At 49.6% G+C, this 17,568-nt stretch overlaps 1 protein-coding gene and 1 long non-coding RNA gene across 7 annotated transcripts in view; one reads left to right on the top strand and one right to left on the bottom strand.

The window, feature by feature from the left end:
- Nucleotides 1-17,568, bottom strand: part of BACE1 (beta-site APP-cleaving enzyme 1) — a 31,261-nt gene that overhangs the window by 4,370 nt on the left and 9,323 nt on the right. The window contains exons 2-8 of one of the 6 annotated variants that reach the window (XM_011926845.1): nt 6,777-6,865; nt 5,155-5,239; nt 3,762-3,824; nt 2,949-3,083; nt 1,602-1,703; nt 783-932; nt 371-542 (exon numbers count right to left, since the gene is read on the bottom strand). In XM_011926845.1, the coding sequence (XP_011782235.1) occupies nt 371-542; nt 783-932; nt 1,602-1,703; nt 2,949-3,083; nt 3,762-3,824; nt 5,155-5,239; nt 6,777-6,865 (796 nt within the window). Of the gene's footprint in view, nt 1-370; nt 543-782; nt 933-1,601; nt 1,704-2,948; nt 3,084-3,761; nt 3,900-5,022; nt 5,241-5,396; nt 5,446-6,776; nt 6,866-17,568 lie in introns of those variants that run through there. The other 5 variants (XM_011926844.1, XM_011926843.1, XM_011926842.1 and 2 more) reach the window with 5 other exon arrangements.
- On the top strand, nt 1,593-3,458 carry LOC105501075. The gene is made up of 2 exons (XR_001000129.1): nt 1,593-1,661; nt 2,093-3,458. It is a non-coding gene; the product is annotated as an uncharacterized LOC105501075 (long non-coding RNA).

Genomic DNA, 17,568 nt, shown 5'->3' on the forward strand with positions numbered 1-17,568 from the left:
TTTCTGCTGCTGAAATTCAACTGCAAAACCCTGCCACCTTTCTGAAGTAGCATTCAACCTCACCATGTGGCAGCTGACAGGGTCACTATAGGCTCAGCCTGCCACCCTTGCATCAAGAGCTTCCCAGGGTACACAGGTAGCTCTTGCTGCTCTCGGTTTCCAACAGAGGTTACCAATCCAGGCAGTGGTCATGGCAGGCAGTACAAAAAAAGGATGAGCGTTGACACTAACTTTTGCACAATTGTTGACTTGGGTTTGAGGCAACTGTTACTACCCTCCTCTAAACTGACGGGCCCAGGTATACTAACTGTTGTTTGACAAGGAAAATATGGAGAGACTGACCCCAAACCCTCAGCCCTGGCACTCTCACCATGGCAAGCGCTGACAGCAAAGCCAATTCGTTTTCGGGCCCGATCAAAGACAACGTAGAAGCCCTCCATGATAACAGCTCCCATAACAGTGCCCGTGGATGACTGTGAGATGGCAAACTTGTAACAGTCGTCTTGGGACGTGGCCACATCTTCCACTGGCCGCAGGTATTGCTAGGGGTAAGCAATCACAGGGTGAGTGTCTTCCTCACTCTCCTTCACCCCATCTCTGCCTTGTAGGCATCTGTGCCCTTCCCTTTACCGTCCCTGAGCTCTAACAGGTTTTCTAAGACCCCTTTACCACTGGACACTACTCATCTGTTTTGTCTTCCAAGTTCTGGCAAGCCATACCTGCTCACTGTCTCCCAGTGTGTACTTTTAAGAGAGATCCCCCTGACTCAGGCTGGGACATACCTGTGGAAGAATGGTGATGCGGAAGGACTGGTTGGTAACCTCACCCATTAGGTAGAGTGAGATGACTGGGAAAATGTTCCAAGGGGTGGTGCCTGCTTGCCAGCACACCAGCTGCTCTCCTAGCCAGAAACCATCAGGGAACTTCTCTGTCTGTGTTGACAAGAAGGGGTAACAATGAGGAAAAGACTCTTTATCATCTCACCCCTCCCATGTTCAGATACATTAACTGGGCCCTTCATTTGCTTTTCCAGTGAAATATCCAAAGTAGGGAGGGGTAAACCAACCAAAGAATTACAGGAAGAGAGTGGGAGTGTGATGTCAAACTTTTGTACCAGGGAGATTGTGTGATGAGCAAAGTGACAGCCATAAAGAGGGGGAAGAGTTTTTTTTTTTTTTTTTTTTTTTTACACAGAGTCTTACTCTTGCCCAGGCTGGAGTGCAGTGGTGCGATCATGGCTTACTGCAACCTCCACCTCCTGGGTTCAAGCGATTCTCCTGTCTCAGCCCCCCGAGTAGCTAGGATTACAGGCTCACGCCACCACACCCAACTAATTTTTGTACTTTTAGTAGAGATGGGGTTTCACCATGTTGGTCAGGCTGGTCTTGAACTCCTGACCTAGTGATCTGCCCACCTTGGCCTCCCAAAGTGCTGGGATTACGGGCACGAACCACCATGCCTGGCGAGGGGAAGAGTGTTTTAAGAGCTCTGAGTAGAAGGGTCTAAGTGCAGACATCTTGGCTGTTGCTGAAGAATGTGACTCTCACCACCTCCCTCTGACATTGTACCATCTCTTTTACCCCCATCCTTAGTCCACTCACGGAGGAGGCTGCCTTGATGGATTTGACTGCAGCTTCAAACACTTTCTTGGGCAAACGAAGGTTGGTGGTGCCACTGTCCACAATGCTTTTGTCATAGTTGTACTAAGAGGGGAAAGAGAGAGGTAGAAGAGTCAAAAGTTTTTGATGCTGGGCTCTGGGCAGTAGGGGGTTATTGCTGGGGCCGCGGCTGGGTTGGCATCTTGGCTTTGGCACCTTCTAAGTGTACCTGCTTGGACAAGTTAACCTCTGTGCCTCAGTTTTTTCATCTCTAAAGTGAGGATAAAAATAGTACCTACCTAAAAGGGTTATTGTAAAGATTAAATAAATGAACAATTTAAAGCACTTAGAATCGTGCCCAGAAGATAGAAGGCACTCGGTAAATGTTTATTCTTGTTATCTTGGGTTGGCAGGTAGTCTCCAAACTTGAAAATAAAAATACCCTGTATAGTGCTTTTAACTTTTCTTCCTTTCTTTTTTTTTTTTTTTTTGAGACGGAGTCTAGCTCTGTCCCCCAGGCTGGAGTGCAGTGGTGTGATCTTGGATCACTGTAACCTCTGCCTCCTGGGTTCAAACCATTCTTTTGCCTCAGCCTCCCAAGTAGCTGGGACTACAGGTGCCTGCCACCACACCTGGTTATTTTTAGTAGAGATGGGGTTTCACCATGTTGGCCAGGCTGGTCTCGAATTCCTGACCTCAAATGATCTGCCCCGCCTTGGCCTCCCAAAGTGCTGGGATTTGTAACAGGTATGAGCTACCACGCCCGGCCGCTTTTAACTTTTCTTAGTACATTTATATCTATTCTAATTTAACGTACATAAGAATCTAGGGAAGGAAGACATAAATGATTTACCTTTTATTGAGTACTGCCAACCACAGAGATAAACACTTTATACATTATCTCTGATATTCTGAGCAAGTTGTTTTTACCTGTTTTGCAGATAAGGAAACTGAAACACAGAATAGTAACTGGCCTAAGGGTACATAGCTAGTAGAAATCAGAGCTACATTCAGATCTGGGTCTTCCAGACTCCAAAGACAGACTTCATTCTATCACCCTGTCTCACAAAAGACTTGCCCAAGGCTACGAAGCAAGGCAGTGACTAGAGTCCAGACATCAGAGCTAGTTCCATTTTTTGTTTTTTTTTCACTACCAGTCCCTAGGCCCCAAACCTCAGATCCTGCTGTGTGACCAACCATTAAACCCCTGACTGTTCTAGGCTCAACTTCCAACCCTTTCTACAGGTCCTATTACTTCTGCCTCATCCTCTCAACATCATAACCAGAGGCTTCCTTCACATTGTACTGCCTACCGCTTTACGTTCCCTGGGTCTCCCTTGGTTTTATTACCTCCTTGCAGTCCATTTTCAGATCCTGTCCATTGATCTCCACCCGCACAATGATCACCTCATAATACCACTCCCGCCGGATGGGTGTATACCAGAGACTGCCTGTGTACAGCGAGTGGTCGATACCTCCAATGATCTAGGGGGAAAAAAAGGCAGGTACCTGTGTCCTGGCACAGAAGGAGAGTGAGTCCCCCAATGACCAAGCAATAAGATCAATGATTTCTTGGGGTGGCAAGGTCTTCTACAGGCTACCCTTTTCATCTTCCTGCTTCTAAACAAATCATGCCCAAAGTGATACCTAGTTTCTTAAATGTGTTCAGGAAAAAAGACTTTCTGGGATTTTTAATTATTTGTTTCAGAATCATACAGCCCTTGATATAAAGTTATTTAAATCTAAACTGCCACAATAAATGTTGAATGAATGGTTATTTGTTTATAAGTTTTATTTTCTCTGCTTATTGGAGAACCATTCACTGTTGTTCTAATTAATTAATAAATAGACAAACTTCTTTATATCTCTGCCTTCTGACTATCAAACTGAATAATTTAAATTCAACAAGTCTTATTTTCATTTCCTTTGAAATTTTCCTAATTGCCTTCCTTTCTAAGTTTACCATAGGTGCCTTGATTCCTTTCTAGAATAACTCAAAGAAGAAAAGAATGGAAAAATAAAGTGAGGGTAGGGAATATAAAGAGGTTCCTCCTGATTCTAAGTATCAGAGCCAAAACTATGGTGTAGCTTTCAGGGAGTGGGGAGGATGGCACCCATCTCTCCCTCAATGCCAGGACCTCCCCTCTCTGAGGACCTACTCACCATGCTCCCTCCGACAGAGGCCAGCACTTCAGACTGGTTGGGGGGGAAACCAGCACCACAAAGCTGCAGGGAGAAGAGGTTGGGAACGTGGGTCTGCTTTACCAGAGAGTCGAAGAAGGGCTCCAGGGAGTCGTCAGGCTTTGGCAGAAAGAGACAAGGAGTGAGTCCTCATACGGACCTAAAGACAGAGGCCAACTTCCTGTCTAAACTGGAAGGCAAATTTGAAGGCTTGGGGGATGGTCCTTGGGAAAGACCATCTTAAGGCACTGAGATTTGGCAGAGGAAGGGTTAGCAGGAGCCCTGGCAATGCAAACAGGACACTATTGATGGGTTCACAGAATCATAGATTTTTTTTTTTTTTTTTTGAGACAGAGTTTGGCTCTCGTTGCCCAGGCTGGAGTGCAGTGGCTTAATCTCGGCTCACTGCAACCTTCACCTCCTGGGTTCAAGTGATTCTCATGCCTCAGCCTCCTGAGCAGCTGGGATTACAGGCATGCGCCAACATGCCCAGCTAATTTTTGTGTTTTTAGTAGAGATGGGGTTTTACCATGTTGGTCAGTCTGGTCTTGAACTTCTGACCTCAGGTGATCTGCTTGCCTCAGCCTCCCAAAGTGCTGGGATTACAGGTGTGAGCCACCACACCCGGCCAGGTTCATATATCTTTGATCCCCCTATGCCTAACCTGCTTCAGATTTATGGGGGCCTTTATTAAAGATCTTAGAGTGGCCGGGCGCAGTGGCTCATGCCTGTAATCCCAGCACTTAGGGAGGCCGAGGTGAGCGGATCACCTGTGGTCAGAAGTTTGAGACCAGCCTGGCTAACATGATGAAACCCCATTTCTACTAAAAATAAAAAAAAAATAGCTGGGCGTGATGGTGGGTGCCTATAATCCCAGCTACTCGGGAGGCTGAGGCAGGAAAATCGCTTGAACCCAGGAGGCGGAGGTTGCAGTGAGCCAAGATTGCGCCATTGCACTTCAGCTTGGGCAACAAGAGTGAAACTCCGTCTCAAAAAAAAGAGATCTTAGAGTACATAGAAACCACAGCCTATTCCTGTACCTATCACAGCTTCTGTCACTGTAGTTCTGCCCTCTATAGGGCTAAAATTTAGACTGCCACCCTATACCCATTAAATAATCCTTTAAACTGATTGTTTCCCTCCTTCCGCTAATTCCCCTTCTCTCTTCTAATTCCTTCTCTGTGTAGTGTGCTGTGCGTGCAGTGTGCATACAGTGTATAGGGCCAAGCCCTGTTCCTCTCACCCTGGCAATCTCAGCATAGGCCAGCCCCAGGATGCCTTCCCAGTTGGAGCCGTTGATGAAGAACTTGTCTGATTCAGTGATGGCAGCAATGTTGGCACGCACAGTGACGTTGGGGCCATGGGGGATGCTTACCAGGTCGGTGCCCAGCTCCCCTTCCCACTTGCCCTGGGTGTAGGGCACATACACACCCTTCCGGAGGTCCCGGTATGTGCTGGACCTGTGGAAAGAAGGTAGAGATCTGTGGATGCATAACCACAACTGGTAAACTGGTATAAGGATCTCAGTTAAACCTACTCCCAAACGCCACCGTATCTCATCTCAGGGGAATCCTAGAGTGCTTTCAGGCTGCTCAGCAAAACATCCCTAGACTCATCACCCAGAACAGAGTGTAAAGTGGGCTTGCAAATAGATGAAGGGAACCATTGCTGAGGCTTGGTCTCCTGTCTCTATTGCTCATATTCCTAGATCTTGAGCTCAGGCCCTGTGAAGAACAAGCCTGGGCTTTGTGCATTGTGCCTGCTGCTGCTGCTGCTGCTGCTGCAGGGGCAGCTAGCGGGCATCTCTTCCGCCCTCTGGCTCCATCAGGCTCCCAGAGAAAAGGAACCATTGACTCTCTTACTGCCTTAGAACCTAGTGGTACCATTCGAGTGGTAGAGAAAGTGCCAGGCAGGGTGAATGTGGCACCTCTACAGCAAGTTCTAGAGAAGGGGTTTGCACAAGCATCTCAGAAGAGCAGGTTGGTATTACATACCGCTTCTGTGAAACGTGCTCAACATGTGGCAGCCCCACCTGTGTTTAATCACACCACTAACCAGGGCTTGTGTGTGTGGTGGGGGACTGGGATGAGGAGCTGGAATGAATGTCCTTTCATTGATCCTACCTGCACCCTCCTCCCTGACTGCTTTTTTTAGATCGGGACATTAAAGGAGGAACCAGGGAAGGTGGGTTTTGCAGCTGCCTACAAATCCAAGGATAGGATTTAAGCTTCTACTCATGTTTGCACACACAGATGTCTCAGACATTGGTGTCCTCTCATCCCTTCCTCTTCCTGCTTTTATGCTAAGGGGGCTTACAGATTATCCCTCACTGCCTCTTATCTTAAAGCCCACTTCAACCCCCCTTTCACCAGTCCCCTGCTTTCACCAGTCCTCTTCAACCCCCCTTTCACCAGTAAGCAGAATCCAACTGGTGGCACCCTGGGTGGTGCATGGAGGAGATATTTCAGCTTTCAGTTCCCTGATACCGGTCTAGGCAGAGGGGTTTATGAAAGACCCTTTCCTTCATGTCCTTGGACTACGCAAAGCCACCTAGAGTGTCCCCTGGGTAAGAACACAGCAAGGGGAGCTATCACTGAGGCCTGTTCAGCTTAGACTTAGCTGGTGGTGTCAGAGAACTGAGAGACACTGAGGGGATGTGGGGTTTTCGTCTCCCCATTCAGGCAGAGAAAATAAGCACCCTAAGATTGTTCTGTGAGCTATTGACCCTTCTTCCTTTCCCTCCCGCAGGAGGCTGCCCTGTCTCAGTACTGAAGCACTTCCTGGCTACCTCTCAGTTCACCCTTTCCCATGGTATAGCTCCTCTAACCACCCACTTCACCCTGTCTCTCCTGGTCACTGTCTTTTCTTCGCCCTTCCCCTTCCCTGGCAAGAAGAAAATCTAAGGATCGACTCTTTCTCTCTGTACCCCTCCCCTGACCCTTTTTGGCCCTGGATCCTTGGAAAAGGTACCTCCCCCGGGCTCTCCCCAGGACTCACAGCTGCCTCTGGTAGTAGCGATGCAGGAAGGGGTGGGGGGCAGCACCCACTGCAAAGTTACTGCTGCCTGTATCCACCAGGATGTTGAGCTGTCAGAGAAAGGGGAGAGAAAAGACAGTATAGACAGGAGGCTTCAGACACACCACCTTTATTATCCCTCACCCCCCAGCACAGTCTGCCCCTTAGAGTGTCCAGAGTGAAGCTCCACAATGCAGGACTGGTCCAGGCTGGCACCCGTTACCACAACAACCACAGACAGGACTTGGGGTCCTGTGGTGCTGCAGGGGCCAAAGGAACACTTCCCTGCACCCTCTGAAGGTCTGCTGAAAAACCAACTGAAAAAAGGCAGATTAGTAGAAGAACTAGCGTGCATGGGAGTCAAAAAATATACGAAGTCAAAGAAATAGCTAGATGGTTGATTTTATACCATCTTCAGGTTACAGAAAGAATGGGAGCTTGGGCCAGGTGCAGTGGCTCACCCCTGTAATCCCAGCACTTTGGGAGGCTGAGGCAGGCAGATCACATGAGGTCAGGAGTTTGAGACCAGCCTGGCCAACATGGGGAAATTCTGTATCTACTAAAAATACAAAAATTAGCTGGGCATGATGGCACATGCCTGTAGTCCCAGCTACTCAGGAGGCTGAGGCACGAGACTCACTTGACCCTGGGAGGTGGAGGTTGCAGTGAGCTGAGACCATGCCACTGCACTCCAGCCTGGGTGACAGAGTGAGACCCTGTCTCAAAAAAAAAAAGAAAAAAAATGGGGACTTGGACTTTGGCAGAAATAGTTATGGGAGGGAGAGGAGGCCAGGCCAGTAAAGGTGGTCTTTTTGTGTGAATGAAACCTCACAGGTAACACCCCTCAGAGAGAACAGTTGATATATGTTTCTTGCAGACCTTTAAACATGTCAGACTCTCAGTTAATCTTTCCTAGATTTGGACCAGGGAGGGCCTCAGAGAAAGCCAGGTGGCATCAAGGCAGATTTTCTGCAGATGCAAATCTCCCTCAAAAGCCAGCTTTGCAGGGCCACTTCTGTGTGCTGGCCCTCTGACAGCCGACTCAAAATATGTCAAAGTAGTATATTCTGGGGTAAAATATCTTGGTTTCCTTTGGCACCCTCAACATGGCCTTAGAATGCTGTGTCTGAGGCCAGCACAGTGGCTCACACCTGTAATCCCAACACTTTGGGAGGCTAAGGCAGGTGGATCACTTGAGGTCAGGAGTTCAAGACCAGCCTGGTGAACATGGTGAAATCCCATCTCTGCTAAAAATACAAAAATTAGCCGGGTATGGTGATGCGCACCTATAATCCCAGCTACTTGGGAGGCTGAGGCAGGAGAATCACTTGAACCCAGGAGGCGGAGGTTGCAGTGAGCCGAAATCACACCACTGCACTCCGGCCTGGGCGAGAGCAAGACTCTGTCTCAAAAAAAAAGAAAAGAGATGCTGTGTCTGTTTCAGTCTATGGAGTCATAACATTTTGCACATCATCTCAGAGCTATGTGGTGTGTGCGCTGTCTCCGTTCCCATGTCTCTCTACCGTCACATCGCCCCTGCTCACTGTGTACCTGACAGACTCTGCCTTCAGAGCCCCCTGCTCCTTTTCTGTTCTCCCAGGAAGCACTCTGGCTTATCCCCTCCGGCTCAGAGAAGACCTATTCTAGGAGCTGTACTGGTGAGGGGACCTGTGGGGACCAGGATGGCACATCAGTGTCCATGCGTATGGTTCTGTTCCTGCCACCAGTATGTTGCTCCCCTTCTGTCTCAGAGGTGACACAGACCTAGGAATCCTACTGTCAGAAACAGTGGGGAGCCAGGAGCCCCATAAAATGTCCTGGTGAAAACCCATCTTGTCAGGGCCCTGGATTTGGCTAAGTGAAGAGGGACAGGTGTCTTCTTGGTGTTCCCTTCTGTCCAGCTCTTTCTAGCATCACTTCTTTTTTTTTTAAGACAGAGTTTCGCTCTTGTTACCCAGGCTGGAGTGCAATGGTGCAATCTTGGCTCACTGCAACCTCCTGGGTTCAAGTGATTCTCCTGTCTCAGTCTCCTGAGTAGCTAGGATTACAAATGTGCACTATCACACCGGGCTAATTTTTGTATTTTTAGTAGAGATGAAGTTTCACCACGTTGGCCAGGCTGGTCTCGAACTCCTGACCTCAGGTGATCCACCTGCCTCGGCCTCCCAAAGTGCTGAGGCGTGAGCTACTGTGCCCAGCCTCTAGCATCACTTCTACTTGGCCCTTTCTTCCTCCTTTGAAGGCCTGACCCCACCTTCAGTCAGACCAGAGCCATTTTTTAAATGTCTACTATATCCTCACAGGCAAAAAAAGGAAAGTCCCCACCTTCAGAAAAATGGTAATTTGTAAATTGCATCTAGTCTCTTGCCGACTTTCCATCACCTCAGCTTCTCCCTTGCCCCAGGGGCCTTCATTTCTGTATCTTCTCTCCTCAATCCAGTGAAATCAACTGACCTCAGTTTTGGTGCAGGTTCAGACCTTGTCACCTTGAGCAGATCACTGTGCTGCTCTGGACTTCAGTTTCATCCTCTGCCAGATCCTCTGGCTCCCTCCTGCTCTCCGTGGTGTGTCTGTGGCTGTGCTGGCTGTGCGCCCCCCGCCCCCCCACCCCCCAACCGAGTGCCTGCTTAGACCTCCTGGCCTCCTCACATCCCCAAAGACTCCTCTGACAATGTCCCGGCCCTCAGACCTTGTCTCCTCCCTCCTTCCCAGCCCCCCACTCCTGGCCTGGTTTCCATTCCCCTCCCTGCCCTTCTTCCCCTACCTCTCTCTACCCGTGGTCTCTCTCCCCGGTCTCTGGGCAGCCACCAGCTCCAGATGCTGCGCTTTCAGAGAAAATCAATAGAGCCGGGAGGCTCAGCAGGTCAGATGTAATCAACCAGATTAATGATTAAAAAGGCTTCTTCACCCACCCTCTCCCCAGGAACCCTCTTCCCCATTCCCAGGACTCAGCTCCCAGCATGGGGTCTGGCCTCATATTACAGGGCTCCCTGCTATCACTGGACCCCAAAGAAAGAGGATCTCCTCCACAACAGGTCTTTGTGGCCTGTGCAAGGGAGGGAACATCCGGCCAGTTCTAGGCAAATATGGCTACTGCTTTACACTGGAGTGGAGCTTTGACCTGGGGGCTCCTGCTGTCCCTGCCCCTCCCTGCCTCCCCCTTTCTCTCCTGTGAGGCGGGAGGGAGCTCTCTGCAGAGTACTCCCACCCGAGCCCGGAGGCCCTGGGCACCCTTGCTGTCCTTCTAGCCCCAGCCTTTCCCTCTTCAACCTCAAAGGGGCCCAGGCTGAGCCCAGGAAGGCACGTCCCCCCCCACTCCCATCCATCTCACCCACCCCAATACCACGATTTCAGGTCCCCACTGCTCTCTGCCTCCCCTCTCCAGCTTCCACCAAAACAAACAAACAAACAAACAAAAAAAAACCCAGAATAAACAGTTGGGCTTCTCTCCCGAGCAAATGTCGAGCTCTCTGCCCTCTTCAGTGTGCTCCCGCCCGAGGAAAGTAATTCTGGTCCTGTCCTTCAAGGCTTCTAATCCGAGCCCTGGCCAGTCCAGGCAGCCTTTCCCCACTCCTGCTCCATTCCAAAGCGGGGATGCGGGGGGGCTCTTACAGGACAGGAGCCCGAGGCAAGGCTGAGGCACTGCTTACTCATTATGAAACAGGGCAGTTCAGGGCCGCCCGAGCAGACGCAGCGGCGGAGGGGCTCCAGTCACCGAACCCCAGCAGCTGGGCTCCCCTCTGGAGTCACTGAACAGGACCAGGGGATGGGACTGCCCTCATCTCTCACAGCCAACTACACCAACCTGCCTGCAGCTGCTCCTCCCAGGCTTCGCAGGAGCTGCCACCTGTGCTGGGGAGCCAATTCCCTCCTCCCTTCCCAGGCACCCACCTCTTCCTTAGCCCTTTTCCCTCACATAGATACAGCCACCCCACCCTGCCCCCATCTCCACCAAATTTGAATTCTTCCTGTTGACATTTACAGATGCTCATCTCTTCGTTAAAAAAACAAAAACAAAAAACTTCCTTAATCTCACATCCGCCTCCTGCTCCCCTCTCTCCTCTCCCTTCACAACCAAAGCACTTACAGGCTGTCTCCATTTCTTCGCCTCCCACGCATTCCTCAACCCATTCTAAAACTGGGTTTCGCCTCCATTCCTCCACTATAAAACAGCCCTTACTACAGTTACCGGTGATTTCATGTCACCAAACACTGAAGGTATTTTTCAAGTCAGCCTTCATCGTCTCAGGTCCTGTGTTCTGTCTCATTGGCAGGCTCCTTTCACAAGGCTTGAGCTTTGGCCCTCTTCCTCTGTAACGACCCTTTCCCACTAAGCCATCTCTCCCTAGATCCTGGTGACATCTAAGCTCCTAACTCCAGCTTTTTCCTCTCCTTTGAGCTCCCGATGCATGCATCCAAGTGCCTCAAAGATACCTCAAGGGCTGGGTGCAGGGGCTGACACCTGTAATCCCAGCACTTTGGGAGGCCAAGGCGAGGGGATCACTTGAGTCCAGGAGTTCAAGATCAGCCTGGGCAACATAGTGAGACCCCCCCCCCCGCCAACACATACACACACGCACCCACGTCTAAAAAAAATTTTTTTTAATTAGCCAGGCATGGTGGCGGGCGCTGGTGGTCCCTGCTACTCGGGAGGCTGAGGTGGAAGGATCGCTTGAGCCCAGGAGTTGGAGGTTGCAGTGAACCACGATTGTGCCACTGCACTCCAGCCTGGGTGGCAGAACAAGACCATCTCAAAAAAAAAAAAAAAAAGGTCAAACTCAGGATGTCCTAAGCTGACCCAACGTGGTCCTGCCCATCTGGTGGCTGCCTTCCAGTATTCCTTATACTAGTGGATGGCATCATCACCCATCTGTTCTGTAAGTAAGCAGTATCAGAGGTGTCCTAACACCTTCCTCTTCTTCATCTCTCTATCCAGTGCATTAACAAGTCCTGTCCAATTAAGCCTCCTTACAAGTCTCTTGAATGTATTCATTCCTTATTTCCTTTGCTGCCCCTAGGCCAGCGTCATCAGCTCACCCTGGAATATCACAATAATTTCCCAGCTGCTTTTGGCACATCCACTCTTGACTTCTCCAATCTGTTTTCTGCACTGCAGCCAGAGTGATCTATTCAAAGTTCAAATTTGACTGTTAACCCTCCTATGTAAACAGTTTTCCTTTGCTATTCAAAACGTAAAGCTGGGCAGGTGTGGTGGCTCTCACCTGTAATCCCAGCACTTTAGGAGGCCGAGGCAGTTGGATCACCTGAGGTCAGGAGTTCGAGACCAGCCTGGGCAACATGGTAAAACCCCATCTCTACTAAAAATGCAAAAACTAGCCAGGCATGGTAGCAGGCGCCTGTAATCCCAGTGACTTGGAAGGCTGAGGCAGGAGAATCGTTTGAACCTGGAAGGTGGAGATTGCAGTGAGATGAGGTGGTGCCACTGCACTCGTCTGGGCAACAGAGCAAGATTGCAAGATTCTGTCTCAAAAGCAAAACAAAACAAAACAAAAAACCTGTAAAGCTCTGCTGCCAGCCACACTGACCTCATCTCAGTTCCCCACACCAGCCATGGTCCCTCTCGCAAAGGCTGTTGTATCAGCTTCACTCTGCCTGGACCATCCTCCTCTCCACTTGCAGGTTTATCTACTTATCCCCTACACATCTTGCCATCTGAGCTCAAGGGATTTCCTTAGGGAGAGAGACCAGGTTATATTTTCTTAAATGCTTCCAGGCCAGGCGCGGTGGCTCACGCCTGTAATCCCAACAATTTGGGAGGCCAACGCGGGCAGATCATTTGAGGTCAAGAATTCAAGACCTGCCTGGCCAACATGGTGAAACCGTGTCTTTACTAAAAACACAAATGAGCCGGGCATGGTGGCGTGCACCTGTAATCCCAGCTACTCGGGAGGCTGAAGCATGAGAATCACTTGAACCCAGAAGGTGGAGGTTGTAGTGAGCCGAGATCAGCCACTGCACTCCAGCCTGGGTGACAGAGTGAGACCCTATCTTAAAATAAAATGAAATAAAGTAAAATAAAATAAAAGCTTCCATAGAACTTGTCACTCTGTAATTACACATTGAATATCACCTCCCCTCATATAGAATTTTTAAAAAAATTACTAAGGTGTCCATAGTATTCTACTAAGGTATCACAGTGCCTGGCAATAATATTTATTGAATGAATGAATGGTTGAAGGAAAGAAAAGATGAAAGAGCTAATCAACATTTTTTTGGGGGTTGGAAGATCGGGAGGGATCTCTCAGTGGCTCCCAAACCATGGGTGTTTTAGCTGTTGTATCAGCTTCTAGCTTAGACCTGCCTTCCTCTCACCTGGCCCCAGGCATGACACCTGCCTGTATTTACGCAGCCTGTGATCCTGGAGCCATCATCTTTGTCCCCTGGGGTCAGGCAGACCCAGGAGTCAGATGCCCAGGGAGCTGCAGCCTGGGGTCAGAACTAGGCCAATGTCAATCATTTAACAAATAAACGTGCCCCTGGGGGCCTCAGAGGGACAGCAGCTTCATGGGAAGTGCTAACAAGCCCCACAGGGAAAGGCACACCTGCCCAGGTTCCACTCTGCATGTTCCCCTGCAGTTCTCAGAAATAGATCTTGGGTGATGAGGCAGGTATGGAGCTGGCAAGTTTAGGGTAAGCTCTTTGTTCCCCAAATCCCACCTGTCTTGGCCTCAGCTCTCACTAGCAGTGATAGCTCAGATTCTTCTGGATGATAAATGCCGGGGGCCAGGCACGGTGGCTCACGCCTGTAATCCCAGCACTTTGGGAGGTCGAGGTGGGTGGATCACCTGAGGTCAGGTGTTCGAGACCAACCTTGCCCAACATGGTGAAACCCCGTCTCTACTAAAAATACAAAAATTAGCCGGGCGTAGTGGCACGCACCTGTAATCCCAGCTACTCGGGAGGCTGAAGCAGGAGAATTGCTTGAACCTGGGAGGCAGATGTTGCAGTGAGGCAAGATAGTGTCATTGCACTCCAGCCTGGGCAACAGAGCAAGGCTCCATCTCAAAAAAAAAAAGAAAAATGCCTTCAAGGGGCATCTGTTTAGTGGCCTGGAGAGATGGGGACTCTTTCCAGTTCTGAACCATCTCTCGTTATTAAGAATCCACACCCTTTCTTGGTACTACCCCAAGGTCATAGCACTTTTGCAAAAGCCTCTGGAGTGGGGGCTCTAGCTCCAATTCTTCCTGTTCAATAGGAAGTCTGTTTTCTTCTGTGTGGGCCTCACAGTTAAAGAGGAAAGACGCCTGTATTCTTGTATAACAAGGCTTTCAGCTGAAGCTGAGATTTAGAGGCCTTCCATTTTACAGAGGAGGAAAGTGAGACCTAGAGTGAGTAAGCAACTTCACCTGTCTTACACAAGCCACAAGGCTAGGATAAGAATCCATTGGTTCTGACCAAGGCTTAAATGTGGTGTTTCATCTCCTTGACCTTCCCATCTCTCCCACTTGGAGAAGATGTAGGTGGTAGATTGTTATACTAATGAACCACCCTGCCCCCCACACATGCCCTTGCGGGATCCCCTCTGACAGTGACTCTGGGCTTAGCCATGTGACTGGCTGTGGTCAACGGGATATCAGCAAATGATGCGAGGAGAGGCTTGATAAGCACTTGTGCATTGGGGATTGCCCTCTTGGAACGCTGTCCTCAGATTCTATGTGAAGTAACTCAGTCTTGCCTCCTTCAGAATGAAAGACTTCACAGAGCCAGAGGCCCAACAGGCCTGGATTAGTCCATTCTCCAGCTGACGTACCAGCTGAATGCAGCCACATGGGTGAGCCCAGGTAGGATTTGTAGAAAAATCACAAGCCAACACACAGAATCCTGAAAAATAAAATGACTCTTGTTTGAGCTACTAAATTTTGGAGTAGTCTGTTACCCAGCATCAGTTAACTGACACAAACTATCTGAATTAAATCCTGGGGTCCTTGACCTTGAAGGCACCAACTATAGGTCAACCCCATGAACATCTCTTGCCAGTTCCCTTTCCTCACCAGGCTTCTTGTGAAGTTTTCCTAAAGCACGATGATCTCTCACTTGTGCATCTTTGCATATATTTGTCTGCAACGTTCTTTCCCTGTTTTGATGTTCACATCACACTTTAAACATCCTTTCTCTCAAAGGTCTTGTCCTGACACCCAGATGAGATTAGATTCTTCCTCTTACAGATCCTCAGTAGCACCTGTGCTTCTTTGTCTACCACTCACACTTTTAATCATTTATTTAATGTCTGCCTGTCCCACAGACTATGAACTCCACAAGGGTAGGGAGCGTTTGTATTGCTTATTACCTAATTGTTACCTAGCCCTGAGTAGATGCTCCATAATGATTTTTTTTTAATTGACAGCAACTGCCTCATTTCCTGCAGTTAATTCCCATGACCCTACAGACTCTTGCTATTTTTTTTTTTTTTAATGGGGCCTCGCTCTGTCACCCAGGGCTGGAGTGTAGTGGCATAATCTTGGCTCACTGCAACCTCCGTCTCCCGGGTTTAAGCGATTCTCCCGCCTCAGCCTCCTGAGGTGCTGGAATTACAGGTGTTCGCCACTACGCCCAGCTAATTTTTGCATTTTTAGTACAGACGGGGTTTCACCACGTTGGGTGAATATCCACCCAGGGTCCTGTGGTTCTTTTTTTTTTTTTTTTTTTGAGGCGGAGTCTTGCTCTGTCACCCGGGCTGGAGTGCGGTGGCCGGATCTCAGCTCACTGCAAGCTCCACCTCCCGGGTTTACGCCATTCTCCTGCCTCAGCCTCCGGAGTAGCTGGGACTACAGGCGCCCGCCACCTCGCCCGGCTAGTTTTTTGTATTTTTAGTAGAGACAGGGTTTCACCGTGTTAGCCAGGATGGTCTCGATCTCCTGACCTCGTGATCCGCCCGTCTCAGCCTCCCAAAGTGCTGGGATTACAGGCTTGAGCCACCGCGCCCGGCCGTCCTGTGGTTCTTAGAGCAGTTATAGTGACTCCAGGGCTCCTTGGTCCCAGAACCTTGTGAGTCAGCTTCATCTGCTTTTCCTAAGTGATTTCCAGACCTGAGCTTACCCAAGGCTGAGAAAAGGGGGCAAGGAAGGACAAAAGAAGCCTAAAGTCAGCAGCTGGGAGGGGCTTATGGCCAATAGAGCACACAGCTACTGCCTCAGAGTCCAGCAACTGGGTCCTGTCCAGGTTCCTCCCACCTTGAACAAATCAGCCAACCCTGTGCAAATGGACTCCTTTTCCCAGCTAGTTCCTCTGCCTTCCACTTGCCTCTCCTGGCAGTAGCTGGCCATTGGTACCTGGGAGCAAGCAGGCTCCTTGGTGCCACTTACCCCACCTCTGGCTGGTTTTTCAAGGAGTCCCAATGTGGCTGGGTCACCCCAAACCTTATCTAGTGTACCTTTCCCCCTTTGGATGGGATGCTCCATTTCTCCGCAGCCTCTAACCCAGCTCAACTTTTTTTTTTTTTTTTTGAGACAGAGTCTCGCTTTGTCGCCCAGGCTGGAGTGCAGTGGCACGACCTCGGCTTACTGCAAGCTCCGCCCCCCAGGTTCACACCATTCTCCTGCCTCAGCCTCCCAAGTAGCTGGGACTAAAGGCGCCTGCCACCACGCCCGACTAATTTTTTGTATTTTTTTTTTAGTAGAGACGGGGTTTCACCATGTTAGCCAGGATGGTCTCGATCTCCTGACCTCATGATCCACCTGCCTCGATTTCTCAAAGTGCTGGGATTATAGGTGTGAGCCACTGCACCCGGCCAGCTCAATTAATATTTATCAGTGCTTCCTACTCCAATAAAATAATGGATGTCGATGGTCCAAACATTTATGACAGTAGTTTTCAAAGTTTTTTTTTTTTTTTCCTAAAGCAGCAGAATCAGTCAGGTGCAGTGGCTCACACCTGTAATCCCAGCACTTTGGGAGGCCGAGGCGGGCAGATCATGAGGTCAGGAGATTGAGACCATCCTGGCTAACGCGGTGAAACTCTGTCTCCACTAAAAAATACAAATAATTAGCCGGGCGTGGTGGCAGGCACCTGTAGTCCCAGCTACTGGGGAGGCTGAGGCAGGAGAATGGCATGAACCCAGGAGGCAGAGCTTGCAATGAGCCAAGATTGCGCCACTGCACGCCAGCCTGGGCAACAGAGCGAGACTCCATCTCAGAAAATAAAATAAAATAAAATAAATGAAGCAGCAGAATCCTTTCCCCCTTTTCCAATTGTATGCAGGATCCTAGTGTACAACAGAGAAAAAGGCAGAGATCTTCTGTTTGAAGGGAAGGTTTGATTTCCTCTGCTTCCATCCCCTGCCCGTGCTGGCTCTTGAGGCATCTCTTCAGCACCTTTAGCCTCTGCGGAACCCGCATGGAAAACCCATGCTCCACAAGGTATCACGGCAGCTATTCACCACCTGCTTTTCATTGTCAGACAGTAAGTCCTTCCTGTTGTTTAACCTTGTCCCACCCACAGGTTACAGTGGCTTGAATCTTCTCTTGCTCTGTCCTCAGCTGAAAATGAATTGACCTCTGGCATCTCCCCCCATGGCACCTGTGTCATGCTCAGCACATGGGCTTGTTTGTTCAAGTCATTGGGAGATGTGGAACTCACTCCTTGTCCTACCTGTCAAAACCTCCACAGGCCTTGGAAAAGAATAAGTGGTGGGGCCGGCCACAACGGCTCATGCCTGTAGTCCCAGCACTTTGGGAGGCTGAGATGGGCGGATCACTTGAGGTCAGGAGTTCGAGACCATTCTGGCCACATAGTGAAACCCCGTCTCCACCAAAAA

The sequence above is a fragment of the Colobus angolensis genome, unplaced genomic scaffold (assembly GCF_000951035.1).
Source record: "Colobus angolensis palliatus isolate OR3802 unplaced genomic scaffold, Cang.pa_1.0 Scaffold7, whole genome shotgun sequence".
Classification (NCBI taxonomy): domain Eukaryota; kingdom Metazoa; phylum Chordata; class Mammalia; order Primates; family Cercopithecidae; genus Colobus; species Colobus angolensis.